The 24,272-nt window shown below is 37.2% G+C and overlaps 2 protein-coding genes across 3 annotated transcripts in view; one reads left to right on the top strand and one right to left on the bottom strand.

Annotated features, from left to right (window-relative positions):
* Positions 1 to 7,044, bottom strand: part of HAT1 (histone acetyltransferase 1) — a 61,623-nt gene extending 54,579 nt beyond the window's left edge. The window contains exons 1-2 of the mRNA XM_006731793.3: positions 6,939 to 7,044; positions 4,494 to 4,598 (exon numbers count right to left, since the gene is read on the bottom strand). Of these exons, the coding sequence (XP_006731856.1) occupies positions 4,494 to 4,598; positions 6,939 to 6,945 (112 nt within the window). The 5' untranslated portion in view covers positions 6,946 to 7,044. The remainder of the gene's footprint in view (positions 1 to 4,493; positions 4,599 to 6,938) is intronic.
* The window catches only part of SLC25A12 (solute carrier family 25 member 12), a 197,543-nt gene that overhangs the window by 68,257 nt on the left and 105,014 nt on the right, over positions 1 to 24,272 (top strand). The gene's annotated exons all lie outside the window — the stretch shown is intronic.

A 24,272-nucleotide genomic window follows, 5' to 3' on the forward strand; every position in this document is an offset into this window, starting at 1 on the left:
GTAGGCCTGAAAAAAAAAATCACCTGAAGCCACTCCCCAAAAAGTAAGAGAACCCAGTAAAATTATCAGGTTTAAGAAAAACAACAACAACAAACAAACAAACAAAAAAAGGGGCGCCTGGCTGGCTCAGTTGGTTAAGCGTCTATCTTTGGCTTGGGTCATGATCTTAGGGTCCTGGGATCAAGCCTCACATCGGGCTCCTTGCTCAGCAGGGAGCCTGCTTCTCCCTCTCCCTCTGCCACTCCCCCTGCTTGTGCTCTCTCACTCTCTCTCTCTAATAAATAAATGAATAATATTGAAAATATAAAAAACCAAAAAACTCCAAACAAAAAACTGAAAAGACAACCCAATGAAAAAATAGGCAAAGGATCTGAATAGACACTTCTATAAAGAAGATATACAAATGGCCAATAAGCACATGAAAAGATGCTCAACATCATTATTCATTAGGGCAATACAAATCAAAAATCACAGTGAGGTATCATTTTACATCTACTAAGATGGCTATAAAAATAATCAAGCATTGACAATGACATGGTGAAATTGGAACACTATACATTGCTGGTGGGACTAAAATGGTACAGCTACTATGTAAAACAATTTGGCAGTTCCTCAAAATGTTAAACATAGAATTAACATATACTCAGTAATTCTATTCCTAGATATATACTAAAAGAATTAAAAACAGGGACTCAAACAGATCTCATATACTGATGTCCATAGTAGTTTTATTCACAATAGCCAAAGTAGAAAAGACCCAAATGTCCACCAACAGATAAATAAACAAAATGTGCTATAAATACACAACGGAATATTATTCAGCCATGAACAGGAATGAAGTCCTGATATCTCTACAACATGAAATATTTGCTAAGTGAAATAAGATGAAAACATTGCTAAGTGAAATAAGCCACACACAAAAGGACAAATAATGTTGTGATACCATTTAAAATATCTAGAACAGGTAAGTCCATAAAGACAAAGTAGATTCCATTTAAAATACCTAGAACAGGTAAATCCATAGAGACAAAGTAGATTAGAGATTACCAAGGACTGGAGGGGAAAAGTAAATGGGGATTTACTGCTAAACAGGTACAAAGTTTCTGTCTGGGGTGATGAAAAAATTTTGGAAATAGAACTAATGGTTACACAATATTGTGAAAGCAATTAATGCTACCTAACTGTACACTTAAAAATGGTTAAAATGAAATATAGAAAAAAAGGTTCACTCTTTTCTACAGTAACCTACCCCAAAGCACGGAACCTCTGTGAAAAAAATGTGTCTGTCAATCCCTCACACACAAAGTGAAAAGAGCTTCTGTAAGAGGAAGAATCTTGGGATAAACCTTAGTGGAATTATGGATATGCAGTCAAGAGTTCAAGTTATCCCATGTGCCAAGCACAGTGCTTGTCACATAGTAAGTTTCAATAAACATTTGTCCAGAGAAGGTGGAAGGGAGGGAGTTGGGACAGGAGGGCTGGGAAAAAAAATGGAGGAAGGAAGGAAGGTCGGCTTGAGGAAGCAAGTTATCACTATGACCATAAGAGATTAGAATAATGAAATAACCCAGTCAGTTTTAGCTGTCATGTATGTGTAGAACCTGAGTTACTAAGTAACCTGGATTTTGACACAGGGAAAAAATATATATTAAAAATTATTTTCCACAGTTTTCTCACACACTATTAATAAGATGAAAAATATAATGGAAAAAAATCTCATTTATAACAGCAATAACATAGATGAAATTACCTAGAAATAAACTTAATAAGAAATGTTTACCATCTATAAAGTTTAAAACTCTTATTTATTTTTTAAAGATTTTATTTATTTATTTGACAGAGAGAGAGAGACAGCGAGAGAGGGAACACAAGCAGGGGGAAAGGGAGAAGAGGCCTCCCTATGAACAGGGAGGCTGATGCAGGGCTCAATCCCAGAACCCTGGGATCACTAACCAAGCCGAAGGCAGACGCTTAACAACTGAGCCACCCAGGCGTCCCAAGTTTAATACTCTTTAAAAAGATGGACATAAGACCTGAATAAACAGAAAAATATTCTTGCTATTAGCAAGGAAAGACTCAACAATGTAAGGATTTTGATTCTCCCTACATTAAACTTAATAGGAACGCAAATTAAAAAATCAAAAAATCTTTTTTGAACTTGATAAAATGTTCATCTAGAAGAACAAACATTAGAGAAAACTTAGTAAAACTCCTGAAGAGTAACAAGCGGGGACCCAGTCACACCATATATTAATTATAACATTTATTATAACAGTACACTAATGGCTCAAGGATCAAAAAAAGGCCCAAAAGCCAGCCAAGAATATATGATACTTTAATATGATAAAAGAAAAATTTTAAATCATTAATGAAAAGACAACTTAAACTGGCAGGTGGATAATGGGCTAACTCATCTGAGAAAGCAAAGCTGGATTCCTACCTCATGTGTTATACCAAGTTAGATTCAAAAGTTTCGATCTAAAAAAGAAAAAATCCAAAAAATATTAGAGAAACAATGGATAAACTGCTTTATAATCTTAGAGTAGGGAGGGCCTTTTTCTAAGACATAAAACAAAAACTCATTATTTGCAATATATGATAAAATAAGGGCTGATTCAGGGTTCCTGGGTGGCTCGGTCAGCTCAGGTCATGATCCCAGGGTCATGGGTTCGAGCCCAGCATTGGGCTCCCTGCTCAGCGGGGAGCCCGCTTCTCCCTATCCTGTTTCCACTCCCCTTGCTTGTGCTCTTTCTGTCAAGTAAAGACATAAAATCTAAAAAAAAATAAATAAATAAGGGCTGATTCTCTTAGATATAAAGTATACACTTTTCTTAGAATTAAAAATCAGTTTTCATTGACAAATTAAAAAATAGTTTAAAAAATACAGTAAAAAATCCACAGACAACAACAAGCGTTGACAAGGATGTAGAGAAATTGGAACCTATGTGCACTGCTGGTGGAAATGCAAAATGGAGTAGCCACTATGGAAAACAGGTATGTACACAGCCTTAAACAGGATCTTGGTTTTAGAAAAGTAATTTTATGCATGCACACACAAAAAAATCTAGATAAGTATTATCTCTGTAGTGAGGGGTACCTTCTTTGTCATCTTATGTTTTTGTTATGCTTGTATTATTTTAAACAGTAGAAGCTAACATTTACTGAGAATTTCTAGAAGTCAACCTGATTATGCACTTTATTCATACTTAACCTTACATTTAATTTTTATAACCACTATAAAAGTAAGTACAATTAACTTCATTATAAGATAAGGAAATAGCCACAGAAAGTGATGGAACCAGAATTCATGTGCATATAACTATTTTTTAAAACAGCTTTATTGAGGGGCACCTGGGGGCTCAGTTGGTTAAGCGTCTGCCTTTGGCTCAGGTCATGATCCTGGGGTCCTGGGACTGAGCCCCATACTGGGCTGCCTGATCAGCGGGGAGTCTGCTTCTCCCTCTCCCTCTGCTCCTCCCCACTGTTCGTGCTTGCTCTCTGGCTTGCTCTCTCTCAAGTAAGTAAATAAAATCTTAAAAAAAAAAAAAAAAAGCTTTGTTAAGGTATAATTTACATACCATAAAACGTACTTATTTTAAGCATACAATTCAGTAATTTTTAGTAAATTTAGAATTGTGTGACCACTGCCACACTCTAATTTTAAAACATTGCCATTGTCCCCCCAAAAAATCTCATGCCCATTTGCAATCATTATTCTCAGTCAGCCTCAGGCAACTACCATTCTATCTTCTGTCTCTGGATTTGCCTTTTCCAAACATTTCATACAAATAGAATCATATTGTATATGGGGGGGGGTTCTTGTCTGTTTTCTTTCACTTAGAATATTTTTGAGTTCACCCATTTTGTAGCATGTGTCAGACCTTCATTCCTTTTTATTGTCAAGTAGTATTCCATCATATAGATACATCATACTTTGTTTATTCTATTACCAGTTGATGGAGATCTGGGTTGTTTCATTTTGGGCTACTGTGAATAACGCTGCTATGAATATTCATGTACAGTTTGTGTACAGACATATGTTTTCATTTCTCTTGAGTAGATCCCTAGGAGTAGAACTGCTGGGTCATATAGTGCATTTAACTTTTTAAGAACCTGCCAAACTGTTTTCCAAAGTAGTTGCATCATTTTACATTCCCATCAGCAATGAGTGTTTTCCACATCCTCACCAACACTATGGCCTACCATTTTTATAAGCAAAAATGTAAAGGTAAATATTTTTAAGAGCCTGAGAACACTCACACCTATCATTTTTTGCCATGCTGTACTTCCTAAATGTAAACTCTGCCACCTCTTAAACATCTACCCACTCCACGACATAAATGAAGATTGAATAAAATCTGAATGTGTTCAATACATAAACTATACATTTACATGAACTGCTCTTACATAAAATTCTACTTCAAATCTTAAAAAAAAGATTATATATGAACACACAGTACATACATAATACCACTTAGAAATAGCATACATACCTAATTTTAGTTCAATTGCTGTGTTGGTGTTACATTTGTACTCTGCCAGTTTCTTCTCCACTGCACTCTTGTACTCAACCAAAAATTTCTCCATAGCACCAAATCCTAAGGGAAAGTTTTTAAAAGTTCTTGTTGGAAATCGTTTAAATAGTCAAACCTACAGAGGGTTCTTATTAGAAGTGGAATAAAAGGAAGATTTAAAACATGCTAATAGGGGCACCTGGGTGGTTCAGTTGGTTAAGTGACTGCCTTCGGCTCAGGTCATGGTTCTAGGGTCCTGGGATCAAGCCCCATATCGGGCTCCCCGCTTGGTGGGAAGCCTGCTTCTCCCCCTCCCGCTCCCCCTGCTTGTGTTCCTTCCCTCGCTGTCTCCCTCTGTCAAACAAATAAATAAAACTGCTAATAGATCATAAAAGCGCAGGTCATTCTCCATATAATCCTAAAATAAATATACTGAGTATGACTGCCTCATTATAAAACAGGAAAAACATCATTTTTGTCAGAGGCTTATGAACTGGGCTTGCTTTACATAAATAAATAAATCTGAAAATTAACATTACTGACATTTCTTTATATTTAATACTAATAAATATTACCTGCTAGGATTTATACCTAAGCAGTTTTTTAAAATATAAAAAATGTGCCACTGTTCCACCAAGACACAAGGTGAGAATATTCTTTGATAATTACAATAGCATTTCATCTCTACTACTGGAAAAATTCTAGCCAGAGTACTTCAGATCAACTATTTAAAAACCATCAACTGATAATGCATAGATTATCTCAGAAAGGACACACAAGAAACTGGTAATCGTGGTTATCTCTTAAGATTAGAGAGAAGGAGTGGGGACAGGGTTAGGAAAGAAAATTTCCACTGTATTAAAAAAAAAGTTTTTTTAACCATATGTGTACAAAGTCATAAACTATGGGCTACAAATTAAAAATGGAAGCAATCCAGATAAACTTTCAAGCAAAGATGACAATCTCCTGACAAAATGAACATAAAAATCATAAAAATTCAGGAAAAAAGAAGTCATGAGCAGAAACAAAAGAAAGGTACAATGACATGCCATAAACTTTAACAAGTGGTTAAAACATACATACACAGAAAATAGGGAACATCTGAGGCAGTATAGATTGTCTGTTGTCAGAATTCCTGGAATGAAATCCAGGCTTCACCACTTACTTACCAGGTCTGTGAACTAGAACTAGAGCACATTACTTGACTCCTCTGACCCTAATCTCCTAATCTATAAAATTGAGATAAAAGAACCCATTTCAAGGAATTATATATCCTGTAAGCAACAAAATTTAACTTGTGAAATCATACATTGGCTTAATCCCCACAAATCTATTATACAAGTAAATAGTATATCAGCCCCATTTAATATTAAAACGCTCAGGCTTAGGAAGAGGCTTAATTGCTTAAGTGCACCCAACTACTGAGTGGTGAGGCAGAGATTCAAATTTAGGTGTAATTCTTACTATATGTACACCGTACACAATACGTATGTTCCCCCTCTTTTATAGTACCAGTGTAGTCCCAAGATCCCAGAGTCACTATCTGGTAGAAGAATCCTTTAAATATCTGTAGAGCTCACGTGATAGCCTGTCTATCCAGCATATCCATAAAAGTGTAGTAAGACTACTACGAAGGCACTGGGAAAAGATAAAAGTAGAAACTGTCCATCACTTCAAAAGATATGTAACTGGAAAAAAGTATATACTCACACCAAAAACAGTCTTAATACACGTACAAAATAGCAACTATTAGTTATTAAATGCTGCAAACTGAAGAGACCAAAAAAAAGAATAGAATGAACATGAAAATTATAGTATAAAATACTATGAGAAGTTTAGATGAAGGAAGAATGCAAGAACAATCTTTCTCAAAGGAATTCTAAATCGATCCTAGAAATACCAAAGCCCGAGATTAAAAAGACGACTGCGAAGTCAAGGTTCAATTGAGAGCCCTAGTGCAAGGCAAGGCAGCAATGCGCCAGCTCAGAAGTTGACTGTAGTGGAAGGTGGAGGGAGACCTGGAAGAGGAGGACGATCTGAACATTAAAATCAGCTGGCGGGAACAGAACTAAACTACTGCGGCTGAGGCAGTAGTGCAAAAAAAAGAACGAGAAGATAAACAGGCCTCAAGGCATCTGGCACCTAAGAAGCCAAATCGCGACTCTTTCCCAGGGCTTCTTGGGCCCTCCGCAGGGGCCGAGTTCTTCGCAGAAGGCACAGAACCCCGAGTAGTTGGGGGCGGGGGCACGAACCTCGGCCAACAGGGAGCTGGGCGGAGAGTTTCGTGCTTTCAGGCTGAAGCAAGCCTTCTGGAACCCAGGCCGGAGCCGGAAAGTTCCAGGCGGGCACTGTCACCACGGTCTCGGCGTTCTTTCCCAAACCTACCCGCCCCCTCCCCTTGGTAAACTTTTCCCGGGAACTTACCCGCCATTTCCGAGCTGCGAGCACCCGCGGCTGAGGAAGAACGAATCAACCCGCGCGCTCCCTGGCCGGAAGTGAGCTCATTCTCTGACGCATTTCCCCCGCCCACCTCTGGCAGGTCTCTAGCCAATGAGAGGAAGGGATTCGAGGCGCCGGGAGGTGGAAGCACCTCCAGGGGCGGGGCTGACACCGCGGGGAATGCTCCGACCGTTGCCTAGCCACAGCGACTGCAGTCAGCCGCTTTGCAGGCCCGAAGCCGGGGAGCAGGCCGCGTAAGGGGCGGTCTATGTTAAGATGCTCGCTGGCTCACCCGTGGAGAGTTTCTTTGGGATTGGATTGGAATGATATAAATACCGTAAAGCTGTTTTATATTCCGCCAGCGATGTTTCGGAGACTGGTAGAAAAACTTTCCCCTTGGCCTGCACAAACACCTGAGGCCTAGGTTTATGTCGGTAAAATGTAGGGATTGAGTTGCAGTTGCAGGAGAAATTTACGCTTATTTTGTTTCTACTTTTGCAGTAAATTCTTATTTTTTCTTTTGTCATGTTTTTAAGCAGTACACAGTGTAATACTTAGGTACTCTGCTTTCACTTTTAGGATTACTAGGCAACCATTGGTGCGCGGAAATTATTATGTGGTAATACCTCAAGTGGCCTGATCTGTCCTACATGTCTCAAGTTCTAGTGGCCTGAACCACATCACAGGATGCTTCCTGATTTGGGTCTTAGGGCTTGTTGGTAATTAATAATTGTTGAAACTTTTTTGTCCCAGAAGTTAAGGCATTATTTGGGTATCCATAAATATTCTCACAACATTGTCTATACCCTAAAATGCCTTGTCTCAGCAAATGTTGGTTAATAGGCTTTACAGTGCTATTGCTAGAGCTAAAATGGACGCTTGGAATGAGAGTCTAGAACTAACACTTCCTCTCATTTTAGAAATAAGGATATTAAAGCCCAGAAAAGAGAAATTGTCCAAGGTCACACTCAGTATACAGCCTATGTAAGAGTTCATTTCTCCAGATACTCAGCCCAGTATTTGTTCAGCTGCATGGAGCTGGCCCTCTTGAAGATAAAGATCAGAAAAGGTACGGAGAATGCTCAGATCTTTCTTTACACCTTAATGAAGCACAAGAAATTACCATCCTAATGTTAAGAAGAAAACTGAAATCTGCTATTAATGACATTATGTATCAAAAAAGGAAAACGATCTTTTTTTTAATAATCGTTTTTTTTCCAAAATGGCAAGATTTGTTTCTTTACAAAACCACCTTATTTGTAGGTTGGCCAATAGCTGACAAGCAATTATCCTTATAATAAGAAAGTAAGCAAATCTGAAATAGATTAGTCGTGTGACTTTATGGTTAGTTGTAGGGAAGAAATGTAATGAAACCTATATATGATAAATATAAATAAGAAATAAGATGAATATGAAGAAGTACAATTAAACATATTGTGTGACTAGCATTTAGTATGATCTGCTTACAGAATTGAGGTTATAGGGGTTTTTTTAAGATTTTATTCATTAATTTATTTTGAGAGAGAGTGCAAGCAGGGGGAGGAGCAGAGGGAGAGGGACAAGCAGACTCCATGCTAAGCATGGAGCCCGATGCGGGGCTTGAACTGATGACCCTGAGATCATGACCTGAGCCAAGATTGAGAGTTGAATGCTTAACTGACAGCCACCCAGGCACCCTGAGGTTATAGTTTTATATTGTCCTTAGAATTGTTCACACAGGGGCGCCTGGGTGGCTCAGTCGGTTGGGCGTCTTCCTTCAGCTCCGGTCATGATCCCGGAGTCCTGGGATCGAGCCCTGCATCGGGCTCCCTGCTCTGCGGGGAGCCTGCTTCACCCTCTACCTCTGCCTGCTTCTCCCTCTGCTTGTGTTATCTCTCTGTCTGTGTCAAATAAATAAATAAAATCTTTAGAATTGTTCACACATATTTTTTACAATGCCACGGAATATGTGTTTAGGTACAGTTATTCTAAAAGAATGACTTCTTTCAGAAAGGTAATAGTAAATTACCAAAAAGGAAAAAGGCATTTTCTTTTTTTGCAGGGTTTTCCCCTCTCTTTTTAAATTTTATTTTACCTTGTTCTAAAGGGGATTTAGGAGGTAAATGTTAACCACCATGGAATAAAATTTCTGCAAAAGGGATATGCTGTCCTTATACATATGGAAGAGGCAGTAAAGGGCTGTGGAAAGTTCAATTCCCTGCTAGTCTCATTTCTACTACTTCATGATCATGTAACCTTGTTTCATCTATTAAGTGAAAATAAAACTATCCTTCCAGTCACCACACCTGGGTTGTGAAAATCAAATGGAACAATATTTATGAAAGAGGTTTCTAAACTCTAAAATTATATGTTAATATGAAGTGATAGTAGTATGATAATATTTATTCTAGAATAGGATGTTTGGAAAAGGCATTTTTCTCTAAGGAAAAAGCCATATTTCACTATTAGGAATGAACTGGCAACCACATGTTTGATATAGGTTCAAGCACATACGGCCTAGTAAATTTTGGAATCCTGTGTGGAAACCTCCAGAAGAGATTTTTTTTTTTTAAAAAAACATGGTATTAAAGAGATGGACATCAGACAATGCGTATAGGAAATCTGGGATCTAAAAGAAAAATGCAGATACTTAATGTATTTTTATTTCAAAATATATACCTTTCTACAGGTAAGTAACAATAGCTAGTTAACTCATTTGTTTAGTTCATAGCATTAATAGGGGTGCGGGGAGGCAATGAGTTTCAATTCCCAGACCAATTACCCAGAATGCCCTACCCACCTACTTGATTTTCATAAGAGTTAAAATAAAATAAAAATAGATCAGTTCTTATCGAAAATATTAGAATAACTTAAAGACACACATTGCCAACAATTTGCACACTCCATTTTGTAACTCTCATACACTACCATAGGAATACAAACTAGTACTTTTTGAGAAGTAATTTAGCAATTTTAACAAATTTAACACATTTTTTAAATTTGTATGCTTTTTAAATTTATATATCTTTTGAGGTAGCAGTTCCACTTACAAGCATTTGTCCTACAAAACTCTTTGCATAAGAATACAAAGATATATGAACGAAGATGTTCAATGCAGCATTAATTTTACTGAAAAATTGGAAATAGCCTAAACATTCATCAAAAGGGGTTGGTTAATATGTACTGACTTGGGAGAGTATCTACTATATAATAGGTTAAAAAATAAGTTATACGATATTATAATGTTATGTTATTCATATAAAGAAGTGTGTTTTGATATAAACATAGAAAACATCTAAAAGCATACCTAACAAGTTTAACAGTGACTGACTGCCTCTAGAAAGGAGAGTTTGGAGAAGAGAATTAATAAGGGATTTTTTAAAAAAAATACTGTTTGCCACTTTTAATGAGGCTATGTTGTTTTCTTTCATAATTAGAAACTTAGCATCTTTTTGGAGGTTTTTGGACATATTTGCTAACTTCTTACCCACTTTACATTCTATGAATCAAAGAGAAACAGCTTAATTGAAACAAGGAAGAGTTGAAAATTAATATTTCTCCTTTTTCATTATGTCATATTTTCAGGCAAAGATTGGTCAAAATGAGGGAAGAGCACTATAATTGCTTATACTTGTTTACAAATGACCATCCAGTGATGCATGCTTCACTTTTTGAAACTATAATTTGTAAGAATGGCATTAATTATGTGTGCCTACCTAGGGTAATACAATATTGCCTAAGATATTTCACATTCCATAGTGAAAATGCTGTTTCAAATATTTTTTTCAATGATAGCCAACAAAAAAATGAGCATTATTCTTCTGTCTTAAATTTTTTTGCTGTTTTGTGTTCTTTTTTTTTTTTTAAAGATTTTATTTATTTATTTGAGAGAGAGAATGAGATAGAGAGAGCATGAGAGGGGGGAGGGCCAGAGGGAGAAGCAGACTCCCTGCCGAGCAGGGAGCCCGATGCGGGACTCGATCCCGGGACTCCAGGATCATGACCTGAGCCGAAGGCAGTTGCTTAACCAACTGAGCCACCCAGGCGCCCCTTGTGTTGTTTCTTAATATGGAAAGCTTCAGGGTAGAGGGAGGGTGAAGAAAACTTTACCAAAGATACTTAGATATTAAAGAAATAAGACTGAAAAGTGATAAAAATTATGACTAAAAATATTCATTTTAAACTGATACATTATTTCAGTCATTGTCTTTTTTTTTTTTGACTGGCATAAAACACATAAAATTGACCATCTTAATCATTTTTTTAAGACTTTATTTATTTATTTATTTGAGAGAGCACAAGCAGGGAGAGGGTGGGCAGAGGGAGAGGAAGGAGCAGGTTCCCCACTGAGCAGGGAGCCCAGTTTGGGCTCAATCCCAGGACCCTGGGATCATGACCTGAGCTGAAGGCAGATGCTTAACCGACTGAGCCACCCAGGTGCCCCGACCATTTTAATCATTTCTAAACACACAGTTTAGTAGTGTTAAGTACATTCACGTTATTTTGGAAGCTGTCATTTTAATGGACTGGTTTTCAGCCAACTTCTTTGTGATCTATTTACTCATATTACTATGCATAGAAAGATTCTTAACTTCTATCATATAGACACAAAAAGTAAGTAGCTTTACACCAGCTGTATAATGCCATTAGTTAAATGTTTCATTCATAAACCCATCCTTAAAAGAATTGTAAAATAAAATAGTTTAGCTTTATGATAGTATTTCTTCTAAATTTTTTTATAAATCAGAATTTTGAGGAAATATATATATATATACATATATATATGGTTACCAGCAAACCAAACCAACCAGTCACTGCGCAAATTAGTAAAATGTAAAGAATTCTGAAAATTTTGCTAGAGGGAATCCAGACTTTAAGTTTGTTGTTAATCTCATCAACACAGGGCTCTCAGAGAATCCTTTTGCCTGTCTCTTGAATGAGCTAAGAGGAAGAAAGGGTCATGCCAACTGGCATCATATAATACAGAGAGAACCTGCTTCATAAGGTAAGAAGGGTGTGTTGGTAGGGTTAGGATGCATTTAAATAATGAAAGGTTTACTGTTTCACATCTTTGTAAAATTAAATTTTGTTGTATATGAGGAAGTTTATGTTATTATAGATATGGTATGATTTTTAAACATAGTTTAAGAGAAACTAAAGTACTTTGAATAATATAGAACCAGAACTTAAAGCATAGTGATTTTAGAAATCAGGTAATCTAATCACTGCCATCTTTTTTTATTTGGTAACATACGCATAAAAACTTTTGTTCATATCTCCATATAAATATATATCTAATATATTTTTATTAATCTTCATTCCTATATTAAATATTACTATTGTTAACCTTTTATTTTTTAGACAAAAAAGAATATGAATACTATTTTTTAATATATCCCACCTAAGTAAATCACCTGTGCTCCCCTGAAAATCCCTGACTTCATCCCACATTCTTGTTTCAGGCTTCTCAGCAAGATACTGATAGACGTGATACTGTTGGTATCTCTGTTTGGTCCTTTGTTTTTCTACTTTTTTCTTTCCATTCTTGCTATTGAAAGGGCTAAATTTCCTTCATGAAATACTTTACTTTGGAAAGAAAGTCATTGTGTCTGGCACATGATTGACATCTATTAAATGTTTGTTAAATGATTTTGTAGTAATACCATCAAGAACACAAGTTCTCCCCCAAACAACTAAGCTTCCACTTTTGTTCCAGCACTTCATGGTTCTTGGGATTGGAAACTGCTAAGTTTCAGGACATGTGGGTGGCTCAGTCGGTTAGGTGTCTGCCTTCAGCTCAAGTCATGATCCCAGAGTCCTGGGATCGAGTCCCACATCGGGCTCCCTGCTCAGCGGGGAGCCTGCTTCTCCCTCTCCCTCTGCCTGCCGCTCCCCCTGCTTGTGTTCTCCCTCTCTCTGACAAATAAATAAATAGAATCTTTGAAGAAAAAAAAAGGAAACTGCTAAGTTTCTTTGCTTTAAAACATCCTTCAGCAGGTGATTAGAATCAAAGACTAAAAATCACCTTATTCATGTTCAACCCATCCTACCGACATGTGTATAATACAGGCCTTTGCTTCTTATTAAATTGTTCTTTGGATGTCACCAGGAAGTAGCTCTGGCCTAAGGTGGGTAATCAACACAATTGCCAGGAGATGATCTTTTGCCAGAGTACATTTATCCCTGGTAGCTCCAAAGACAAGATTCTCCAGGACACATGTATTCTTGTAGACGAGCCCAAATCGTCAGTAGCCCTGGTTTTCCCCAGAAAATTTTAACCCAGATTCTAGCTTTCTCACAGAGCTCTAAGACAGCCTAGCTATTCCTCATCAGCAGCTTACCCTGCTCTTTTATACTTCCATCTCTACCCTTCAATCAGTTAAGCACCCAAACATTCAGTCACTAGATGTAGGCTGTCATCTCCCCAAAGCCAGGTCCTATCAGGAATATACTTACAGAGTCGAAGGAGAGGTATTGGGTAAGTGGTACAGTGGATATAACATCCTTCCTCCTTTTCTCCCTGGGTTTCCCACAACAAACAGGAGCGAACCCATGCTGTTCCCTGCAGCAGCCCCACATTTCACCCCAAGTGAGGCTTTTATACTCTTCTCTCACTTCTCTCCAGTTGGCTTCATTGAGGCCTGCTGTATCTGGGGCCTGCTGTGTTCACTCACCAAGGTAGGCCTACTTATCACAGAAAGATTGCTTCACTTTCTGATCTGTTCTCCTAGGGGATAATTATGAATCATCACCTTCTCCACTCTTAAGCTTATTTACCTCTTATTGATAACTCCTCCAGGGCTGGAACTATGTTATCTTCATCTCTGAGTTCTTACTTGAAGTGAGAACAAATTCTTTTACCATTTGTGAAAGATTTTTATTCAGATGAAGTATTACATTGAATACATTAATATTTTTTTAAAGGTTTTATTTATTTATTTAATAGAGACACAGTGAGAGAGGGAACACAAGCAGGGGGAATGGGAGAGGGAGAAGCAGGCTTCCCGCTGAGCAGAGAGCCCGATGCGGGGCTCAATCCCAGGACCCTGGGATCATGACCTGAGCTGAAGGTAGACACTTAACGACTGAGCCATCCAGGCTCCCCTTGAATACGTTAATATTAAGCTTGCTCATATCTTCTCTTCTTAGGCCCACTCTCAGGTTTGTTTATCTTCCTCCCCTCTCTGCCTGGTCCTTAAGGACAATTCCTATATAAATGGAATTATCTATTTACTGCAATACTGGGTTGTATTCTCATTTTATGAATTCTTACCTAAAAATCTGAATGTTGACTTTAAAAAAATATCTAATATTCTCATTTAAGAACAAATACTTGGAGAAATGAAAACTTCTATTTTAAAAACGTTGTAAGAACAATTGTAAGGGGTTCCTAAAATATTTTAAAATATTAACAAATAATTATAATATTTTGTTTTATGTAAGTTTTGCTATGCCAGAATCACAAGAAAGACCAGGAAGAAATTTTCTTTTCAAAAAATTGTGGCTGCACATCTACATTGTCCTTGGGTGTATAGAAGCCCTGCTGAGCTAAATTGTATGTTTCTTTCGTTTAGTAAAGATTTTTTTTTGCTATTTTTTCCTTTTTAAGTGGACTTTCAAATTCTTTGATTCTCAGATTTTGAACTTCACATCATTCTTTTGAGCAAAATGCACAGAAGAACTGTAGCAGGGAGATGACAAATGTCCAATTCTTTCAAATAGTATCAATATGATTTAATTATCTTAGTTTTGCTTTGCTTTGCATTAAAAAAATAAATCAGATAATGTATTTAAATGCCAAATGACAATTTCATTTACTATTAAGAGATTTAATTGTATATGAGCCCATTTATAAGCACAAATGAAAATTGCATAGTTATGTATTTAGTATGTCACAACACCTTATCCATTTATTAAAGGAAGGTAAGTACTTACCTAAATCATAATTGTGACAGATAAGAACAATAAGCTGTAATTTAAAAGGTCATTCTTTAGTGAGCCTTACTTTATTTTTATGCTATCTAATTCATATATATTTTCCATTGGGGTCATATGGGGTTGAGATTTTTAAAAGATAGCCATAAACTTTTTATCTCTTACCAGGCTTGGGTTAAGAAAGGGTTAGGGCATTCCTAGTATGACATCATATATATTGTAATATATATATTGACATATATTCCTAGTATATTGTATATATATTGTAATATATATATTGACATATATTCCTAGTATGACATCAATATGTTGTAAACAATTCCAGGAGATTCTTACCCTGCGCCAGTATCCTAAAATATTCCAATGTGAGAGGAAGACTTTATAAATTAGAGTCCTCATACAAATATTAACAATGATGCTATAGAAATTAGAGTAAGAGATAGAATAGGTTAGGGTAGATGATTTCACATCAGGTGGGCCTAAAAGAATCTTCACTGGAGGGCTCAAAAATATGTTCTCTAAAATATCTCTGCTATTAACAATTGTATGTCTGGACTCCCTGCAAACTAGAATGATTACAGATAATGGAAAAAGTCAAGCATAATACTCAAATTTTAATGGAAAAAGGAGGAACTGAGAGATCATACTTTGTTTAGTCTTCTTTCTTTGAAATACTATGGTGTTAATCTTTGAAAAACAGTAACAACCAAAAAAACCAAAAACGAAACAAAAAAAAAAAGAAAGAAAAAAACCAACCACCCTAATTTACGAGTCCACAGAGGGAGGCCATGTATCTATTTTCCAACATGGATTTATAAAAAGCAATCTTGCTAAATAAACTTATTTTACTTCTTAAAACAAATAAATGGCAAAAAAAAGAAGTGTAATAGTAGGTCTGGTTAGATATACAATCATTGCTGACCTTATGCAAAATTGTGATTTAGAGAAAATTCACTTATCTGCTCCAGGTGTTGTTTAATATATTCAGATTACTCATACATTTGTACTTGCCACATACATACAGTTTCAAGTTCTGATTCATTCACTTAACATTATATCATAAACTACATACTACTATTTCTTTTATGTGACCAAGTTACTAAGGAATCTGAACTTGGTTGGGGTATGAACTAAAATGCTTTCTTTTTCTCTAGTCATTGCTCCACTATACTATGTTCCCCTCAGGGAGATTCCATACTTTTCTGGTCTTTTAAGTTATTCAAAGTCTAGCCTATCCTAGTTAAAACTTCAGTGTTTTAAAACCTCCTCCATTGCTGTCTAGCTTTGTAGCCACAGGGACTTGAAATGAAGAAGGGAGTATAGTCAATTTTTCACTCCTTCTCCTTTTCCAAACCCCTAAAGATTGGGTTGGGGAATGTCTGGTCTAGGACATTTTTTCTTTCCTTCTCAAGGCAAGCTCCTCTGGTGTTGGGGGCTAGAAGTAGGAATAGAGGAGAGATGAATCTAGCTACTTAACTACTCTATGTTTTGGTTATCTTTGCTTCTCCAGTTGATATTGGCTGCCATCGGTGCCCTTACTGTCTCTCACATGGCATGCATTCTTAATTTATTCAGTGAGTTGAAAGGGACATCCATTTTATACCAACCTGAGAAGAAAATTCTGACTCTTCGCTGCTTTTGTCTCCTTTGTTAGTAGACCTCCCTTTAGGATGGAACACTGCAAAAGCAATTCAAATCCCAATATCTTCCTGGTGTCATTTGACCTGTAAGAAATTCATGTATCATCTCTTGTGTGACAATCAATGTCCCCAACACAATGGGCACACATAGACATATCATATCATCACAGGATAATGAGATTTAAAATGCTAGCCAATGCCAATGCTCTTTATTTATTTTTTAAAGATTTTATTTAAAATAAATTTATTTTTTATTATTTTATAGAGGGGTAGAGAGAGAGAAAAAGAGAGAAAATCCCAAGCAGGCTCCATGCTCAGCACAGAGCGCAATGCAGGGCTTGATCTCAAGACCCTGAGATCATGACCTGAGCCAAAATCAAAAGTCGGATGCTCAACTGACTGAGCCACCCAGGCACCCCTTAGAAACAGAGATAATAACATGAGATAGCCCTATTTCACATGGTTGTTTTGAAGATAGATTCATATTAACTGCTTAGGATAATGTCTGATACATAGTAAGTATTCAGTAGTAAATATTAGTTACTATGAAGCTATGCATCAGTATCTTGTGTATTTGGTTAGCTTAAGTGATCTTTGGGTCATTTACAAGATGATTTCTGACCTCTGGAACCAATGACCAGATATTCCGCTCTTCAGTGACTTCACCATATTAAGCCTTTTTTGAAAGACTTAACAGTTGGCCTTCAGCAATCATGCCTCTCTATCTCAATATGCCCTTCAGACTCAACAATCTTTCAAGTCCCTCCTCCAGTTTTGCCTATCTCTGTATCTGTGCTTACATGTCTATGTTTTCATCTTAATTTAATGTCTTATAAGAAACTCTTATTTCTAAAAAAGGAAAGTGATAGGGGGCAAAAGATGATTTATGAAGATGGTCTTCCCAGAGGTGTGTATTTATTTTTTTATCAAACATTTTTATTGACTACCGCTATATGCCTAACCTTGCACTAATTCCTAGAGATACAGAGATTTTTGTTTTATCTTTTTCTCAATTACTTATAGTGAGCATCTATCATGCTTAAGAATCTATGTGAGTTCACAATCTGTTGTAGTATTTTTATTTTTTTAAAAAAGATTTTATTTATTTATTTGACAGAGAGAGACACAGCGAGAGAGGGAACACAAGCAGGGGGAGTGGGAGGGGGAGAAACAAGCTTCCCGCTGAGCAGGGAGCCCGATGTGGGGCTTGATCCCAGGACCCTGGGACCATGACCTAAACCGAAGGCAGATGCTTAACGACTGAGCCACCCAGGCGCCCCGTGTTGTAGTATTTTTAAACTGGGCCATGAAATCAGTTCAGTATATTAAAACCAGAATTAGAAAAAAAGGAGAATAATACAGAATAATAAATACCAGAGTATATTGCATGTAGTAAAGTTTGGTATTGCTTCATGAAATTTTTATTTCAGTGTGTACTGGGGTGGGGTGATTAAAAATATGTATTTCATACTGTATAGGTCTGTGTCAGTAAAGTTTGAAAGCCACCAGTGGAAAAGACAATAAATGAAGAAATGATTCTAACACAGTGATAAATACTATACACAGAGTGGGGCCTACTCCAGTCAGGGAAAACAAGTGGAAGATTGTTTTTCTGGAGAAGATTCTTGAGCTGTATCTTAAAGGGTAGGCAAAGTGGAGTAAACGTGGAGTAAAATATTCTCAAAGGATTAGCACAAAGGAAATAGCACAAAAATCCTTGTGACTAAAGGAACAAGTATAGTAGCAGTAAGGCCGAAGATTTAAGTAAGAAAAGGGAACAATTTAGGAAGGTTTCACTCTTCACCATACTGAGGAATTTGGATTTTATACTGAAGTGACAAAATTTAATTTCCCTTTTAGATTGAACACTTGACAGCACTGTGGAGAATGGATTTGAGGAGAGTGACAAGAGGCAGAAAGTAGAAAACTGGAGGCTTGCGGAACAATCAGGAGGCCTAATGAAGGCTATTTTAATGAGGAGAAGCGATTTAAAAAGCACTGAAGGGGATAGAAAACAAAGGACTGGGGACCTATTCAGATGTGAGGGGTAAGGAAGAGTCTGATACCCAGCTTTCTGACTTGAGTAACTAAGGCAATGGTAATGGTCTTCACTTAGGAAATATAAAAGTACTAATAGCTAGTGCTAGAGTGATCAGCGAGGAATAATCAATAAACATTTAATTAGTACCTATATAGCTAATGTCAGGCATTGAGATAAGTGTTAGGACTGAGGGTGTGGGCGAAGGAGGAAGGATAGGGGAATAAGACATACTCTGCAAGGAACGCAGAGAAATGGTAAATTCAAGAACAAGTGGTGAATTATGGTTTCCATGAAACCTTTGGTGTATAATCCAGCTTGAACCGATTTTTTTCATTTTCTAAGCCTGTATTGCATAAATTTACTACACAATTAAGCATACACATTGTAAATTAATGATTTTACTTATGTTTTGTTTTCCCAGTACATTGTAAGATCTTTATAGAGAAGGATAGTTATGTTCCCTTCATATTTCCTACTTACAGGTATCAATAATAAAGGACAGGGGCGCCTGGGTGGCTCAGTTGGTTAAGCGACTGCCTTCGGCTCAGGTCATGATTCTGGAGTCCCGGATCGAGTCCCGCATTGGGCTCCCTGCTCGGCAGGGGGTCTGCTTCTCCCTTTGACCCTCCTCCCTCTCATGCTCTCTGTCTGTCATTCTCTCTCTCTCAAATAAATAAATAAAATCTTTAAAAAATAATAATAATAAAGGACATACCACATCTAAGAGATAGCCATATAGAATTCTGTAGGATGAAATGTCCGACCACCCCTTCAAAAGTTCTTTAGTACGTTTAAGGAGAGGGAGACTTGACCATCTGCTATTGAGCATTTGCTTTCTGTGATCCATGCCCCTCATTACAATTCATCATGTCATGGATTATACTCACTTAGTGTCTGTTCCCTATCTAGAACTCTGAGCCTACTGTGTTTGATGAAATGACATTGTTGTCTACGGCCATACCACCCTGAACGCGCCCGATCTCGTCTGATCTCGGAAATGACATTGTTGCTTCTGCCACATGGATCTCAGTGAAGGGGTGATATGTGGAAGGCATACTTCCCATTGATTTTCTTTTCGCTTTGATTTTGATTTTCTTCCACACCACCAATACAAAACTTGTTTATATAATGCTTTATTGAAGGGTTGGGGATGATTAAGTGAAGTATAATTGCTGACTCCCTATTTTATTCCCCATCCCTTATCCTGTGCACCAACCAGGTAAGCCTACCCATCCAGGATGATGGAAGAACAGGGTGAGCAAATAGTGACTGTTTCTGTAGCTTCTTTCCAAGTACTGATAGTGAGGGTAATACAGGAAAGACCATGTAGATGTGTTACTCCATGATTTTTTCCAGTGTTTACTTGACCAGAATCAGGGAAGAAGCAGCAGGTCAGTATTACCCAGAAACTTCCTCAGAAGTGCAAGCTATAGTTAGCTGTTTTTATATGTCAGTTTATTCTTATCCTTTCTGGCATCTTTTGCAGTACAGAGACGTTATGTCATTTTCCTCTTCTGACTTAACTCTTAATTCCTGTTTATTTCTTTTTCATGTAGTTTTTCCTTATTATGTTGTCATTACCTTAAGGTGGTATTCTATTGTCAGGGCTAGTGGGAATGGAATATGCAGAGTACAACTCTGACTGAGACCTTTAACAGTTTTTGGTCAGGTTCCTTCTGTGTTCTCAGCTTCATCTTCTTCTGAATAAAAGAATGCAATCATTCCACATTTCTGCCCACTTTTCCTCCTTGATCTGTCTCTTTCCAGAAGGTGTAACTCTCCAAAGTCTACCTGTTTCATACTGTTTCTTCAGAACTTTCTAACTTAAACTTCCGGATTATTAGTCTGATCAGTACAATCTGATACTGGTCAATATTATACTTTTTGTCATAGTAATTCTTCAGAAGCCTATTCCTATGCATACCCCAGTTCCTAGTTTTCTTGTCTTGAGGGTTGTGGCCCTCTCTTCCTCAATGAGTCCTTTCTTTAAGTCTTCCACTACAAATACGCCCTCCTCTTTTTGGAAACTTCCTACTCAGTGGTTAATTTCATCCTTGTATATCAGTTCTCCTTCTCCCAATAGGGCAATCCAATGACACAGTGATCCATTACAGAATATTTCCCACCAAAGTCTTGAGTTTCTCAGTCTAGATTTACACCCTGGTGTACTTAAGCAGGAGAGTTCCAAGGTAGGCTTTATTTTTTATTTATTTATTTATATTTTTTAAAGATTTTATTTATTTATTTGACAGAGAGAGACACAGCAAGAGAGGGAACACAAGCAGGGGGCGTGGGAGAGGGAGAAGCAGGCTTCCCGCTGAGCAGGGCGCCTGATGCGGGGCTCGATCCCAGGACCCTGGGATCATGACCTGAGCCAAAGGCAGACGCTTAACGACTGAGCCACCCAGGCGCCCCCAGGGTAGGCTTTAGATTCTAAGTCTGGTACCTTCCAAGATTTCTGTCAGTGTGTTATACAAATAAACTTCCACATGAGGTGCCTGGGTGGCTCACTTGGTTAAGCATCCAACTCTTGATTTTGGCTCAGGTCATGATCTTGGGATCCTGAGATGAGTCTCTGTGCTGGGCATGGAGCCTGCCTGAGATTCTCTTTCCCTCTGCGTCTCCCCCAGCTCCTGCTCTGGTACTCTCTATGTCTCTCTCTAAAAAACAAACAAAAAAACAACTTATTTCCTGTAGGTAACTATTAGACCAGAGAAACACAAACACACAAACACAGCTCCCAAGGACATATAATTACTATCTGAATCCATGTTAAGGAGAACATTTTTTCCTTCAGTTCAATGTGGTTTTCATAGATTCCCCTGCCTATCATAGAGGTACATTATTTGTCAAGCAGTTTCAGGTTCCTTTCCCTACTTTCCAGCAAGGCACAGAGGCTAACAGTGTTTAAAAAACAAGTCCCATTACAATTTCTAGCCAAACAACAGAATTATGTCCCTGAATAGCCATCTTTGTAATGCAAAGATCCAGCACAGTTTTCTGCAATGTTTTATTATGAAAAATTTCAAACATATGGAAAAGTTGAATTTTTACAATAAATTCCCACATATCCCTCAGGTATCACTTATCTCTCCCCGCTCCCTATTCATCCATCATCCATCCATCCATCCGTCTCTCTATCCATTCATCAATCTTATTTCTTTTATGCACTTCAAAGTAAATTTAAGATACTAGGACTTTCCCCCCTAAATACTTCATCAGCTAGAATTCAATATTCACAGATTTTTTTCTTTTGAGGAAAAATTTACTCATGATAAAATGTATAAACCTTAAGTGTACATTCCCTAAGTTTTGGAAAATACATACACCTCTAATCTAAACCCCTAGCAAGACATAGACTATTACCATCACTCCAGATAGTTCCCTCGATTCCTGTCTTCCAGAAAACATGGTTCTTCTTCCACCATAGATTATTTTTTTTGTTCTGGAACTTTACATCAATGTAATCATACAGTGTATGTATGCCCTTTTACACTGTATAATTTCATGTAAGGTTTCTTTCACTTAGCATGATACTTTTAAGACTCATCCACGTTGTGCGTATCAGTAATTTGTTCTTTTTTGAAAATTCCTGAGTAGTATTACATTTTGTAGATATACCATAGTTTATCCATTTTCCTATTGATAGACACCTAGGCTATTTCCAGTTTTTGGCTTTTGTGAATAAAATGGCCATGAACATTCTTGTACAAGTCTTTTTATCCACACATATTTTCACTTCTCTTGGGTAAATACCAAAAGGTAGAATTGCTGGGTCATAGTGTAGGTGTATGTTTAGTTTTATAAGAACCTGATAGATCTTTTTCCAAAGTGATTATACCATTTACACTCCCACTACAGTGCGTAAGAGCTCTGGTTGCTGCACATCCTTGCCAGCATCTGTTTTCAGTCTTTTTAATTTTAGCCATTCTAGTGGGTGTGTAGTGCTATCTTTTTACTGTGATTTAATTTGCATTTCCCTGATGGCTAAACATGTTGTGCGGTTTTTCACGTGCTTATTGGCTATTTGTACATCTTCTTTTGTGAAGTATTTGTTCAAATCTTTTGCCCATTTTTAAAATAGGCTGCTTATTTATCACTGAGTTTAGGAGTTCCTTATATACTGGAATATCAGTCCTTTGTTGTGTATATGGTTTTTTTTTTTTAAAGATTTTATTTAGGGCGCCTGGGTGGCTCAGACGGTTAAGCGTCTGCCTTCAGCTCAGGTCATGGTCCCAGAGTCCTGGGATCGAGTCCCACATCGGGCTCCCTGCTCCTTGGGAGCCTGCTTCTCCCTCTGCTTCTCTCTCTCTCTCTCTGTCTCTCATGAATAAATAAATAAAATCTTTAAAAAAAAAAGATTTTATTTATTTGAGAGAGCACAAGTGGTGGGGGTGGGGAGGAAGAGGAAGAAGCAGACTCCCCACTGAGCAGGGAACCTTATGACCCTGGATCATGACCTGAACCGAAGGCAGACGCTTAACTGACTGAACCACCCAGGCGCCCTTTTGTATATATGTTTTGCTAATTTTTCTCCCAGAGACTGTGGCTTGCTTATTCATTTTCTTAATGCTGTTGTTTGATGAGTATAAATTTTAATTTTAGTGCATTCTAACTTATCAATTTCTTAATTTGTGGTTATTGCTTTTAATGTGCTGACTAAAAATCCTTTACCTACCTTTGAGTCACTAAGATATTATTTTATGTTTTCTGCTAAAAGCGTTATGATTTTAGCTTTTGCATTTAGGTCTATGATTCATCTTAACTCAGTCTTAGTGTATGTTTTGAGGTAGAGGTTGAAGTTTATTGACTTTCCCCCGTGAATTTCTGGTTATTCCAGAGTCATCTGTTGAAAGGATTCCTTGCCCCATTAAATTGTTTTAGTACCTTTGCTAGAAATCAAATGACTTTATAATTTTGTATCTATTTCTGGTCTCTCTAATCTCTTCCATTCATCTATTTATCAATCCTTATACCAGCCAGTACCACACTGTACTGATTTCTTTAGCTTTATAATGAATCTTGAAGTCAGGTAGTGTAAGTCCCCTAACTTTGTTATTTTTCAACTTTGCTTTGGATATTCCGAGGCCTTTGCTTTTCTCCCGGCACAATTTTTAAAGTGAAAATTTTTCTTTACTTTGGACCAGATTCCAAGCATCCTTCCTTGTTGACCTCTAAGTAGAAGGGAGTCAAAAACCAGATCCAAGTAAATCCCCAGGGATTGGTAGAGGTGGGCATCTGAGGGATTGAACAGGGTATTTATTGTCCCATTTATATACTTTTGATTGGGACAGGAATTTGTGGCAAACCACAGATTTTTTACCACATTATTACCTAAATCTGCCTTGGCCTTTGGCATATGCAGAAGGTTTGGTATCATTCATTAAAAAAAAAAAAAAAGAATAATAGCAGTTGCCACAGTCAAATATTCTCCATGCTTTGGGAATCATGTTATTTATTTTTCTTATATTTCCTATAGTTGAAACAGTGAGTTTAGTGCAAACAGAAGGCACTCAATAAATTTTTATTAGCTAAAATTTGGCTCACTCTTAATCATGACATTGGAGTATTAAAAGAAGCATTAAAGTTCATCTAGTTCAATCCTCCATCTGTTCGTAAGGTTTTTCACTAAATATCAGCTTACACATGACTAGTATAGTGATAGGGCCCTCACAGACTTAAACATCTAGAGCAGCTCATTCCATGAATTCCTTCCCAAATCCA

This window comes from Leptonychotes weddellii, chromosome 3, assembly GCF_054177405.1.
Source record: "Leptonychotes weddellii isolate Sample4059 chromosome 3, ASM5417740v2, whole genome shotgun sequence".
Taxonomy (NCBI): domain Eukaryota; kingdom Metazoa; phylum Chordata; class Mammalia; order Carnivora; family Phocidae; genus Leptonychotes; species Leptonychotes weddellii.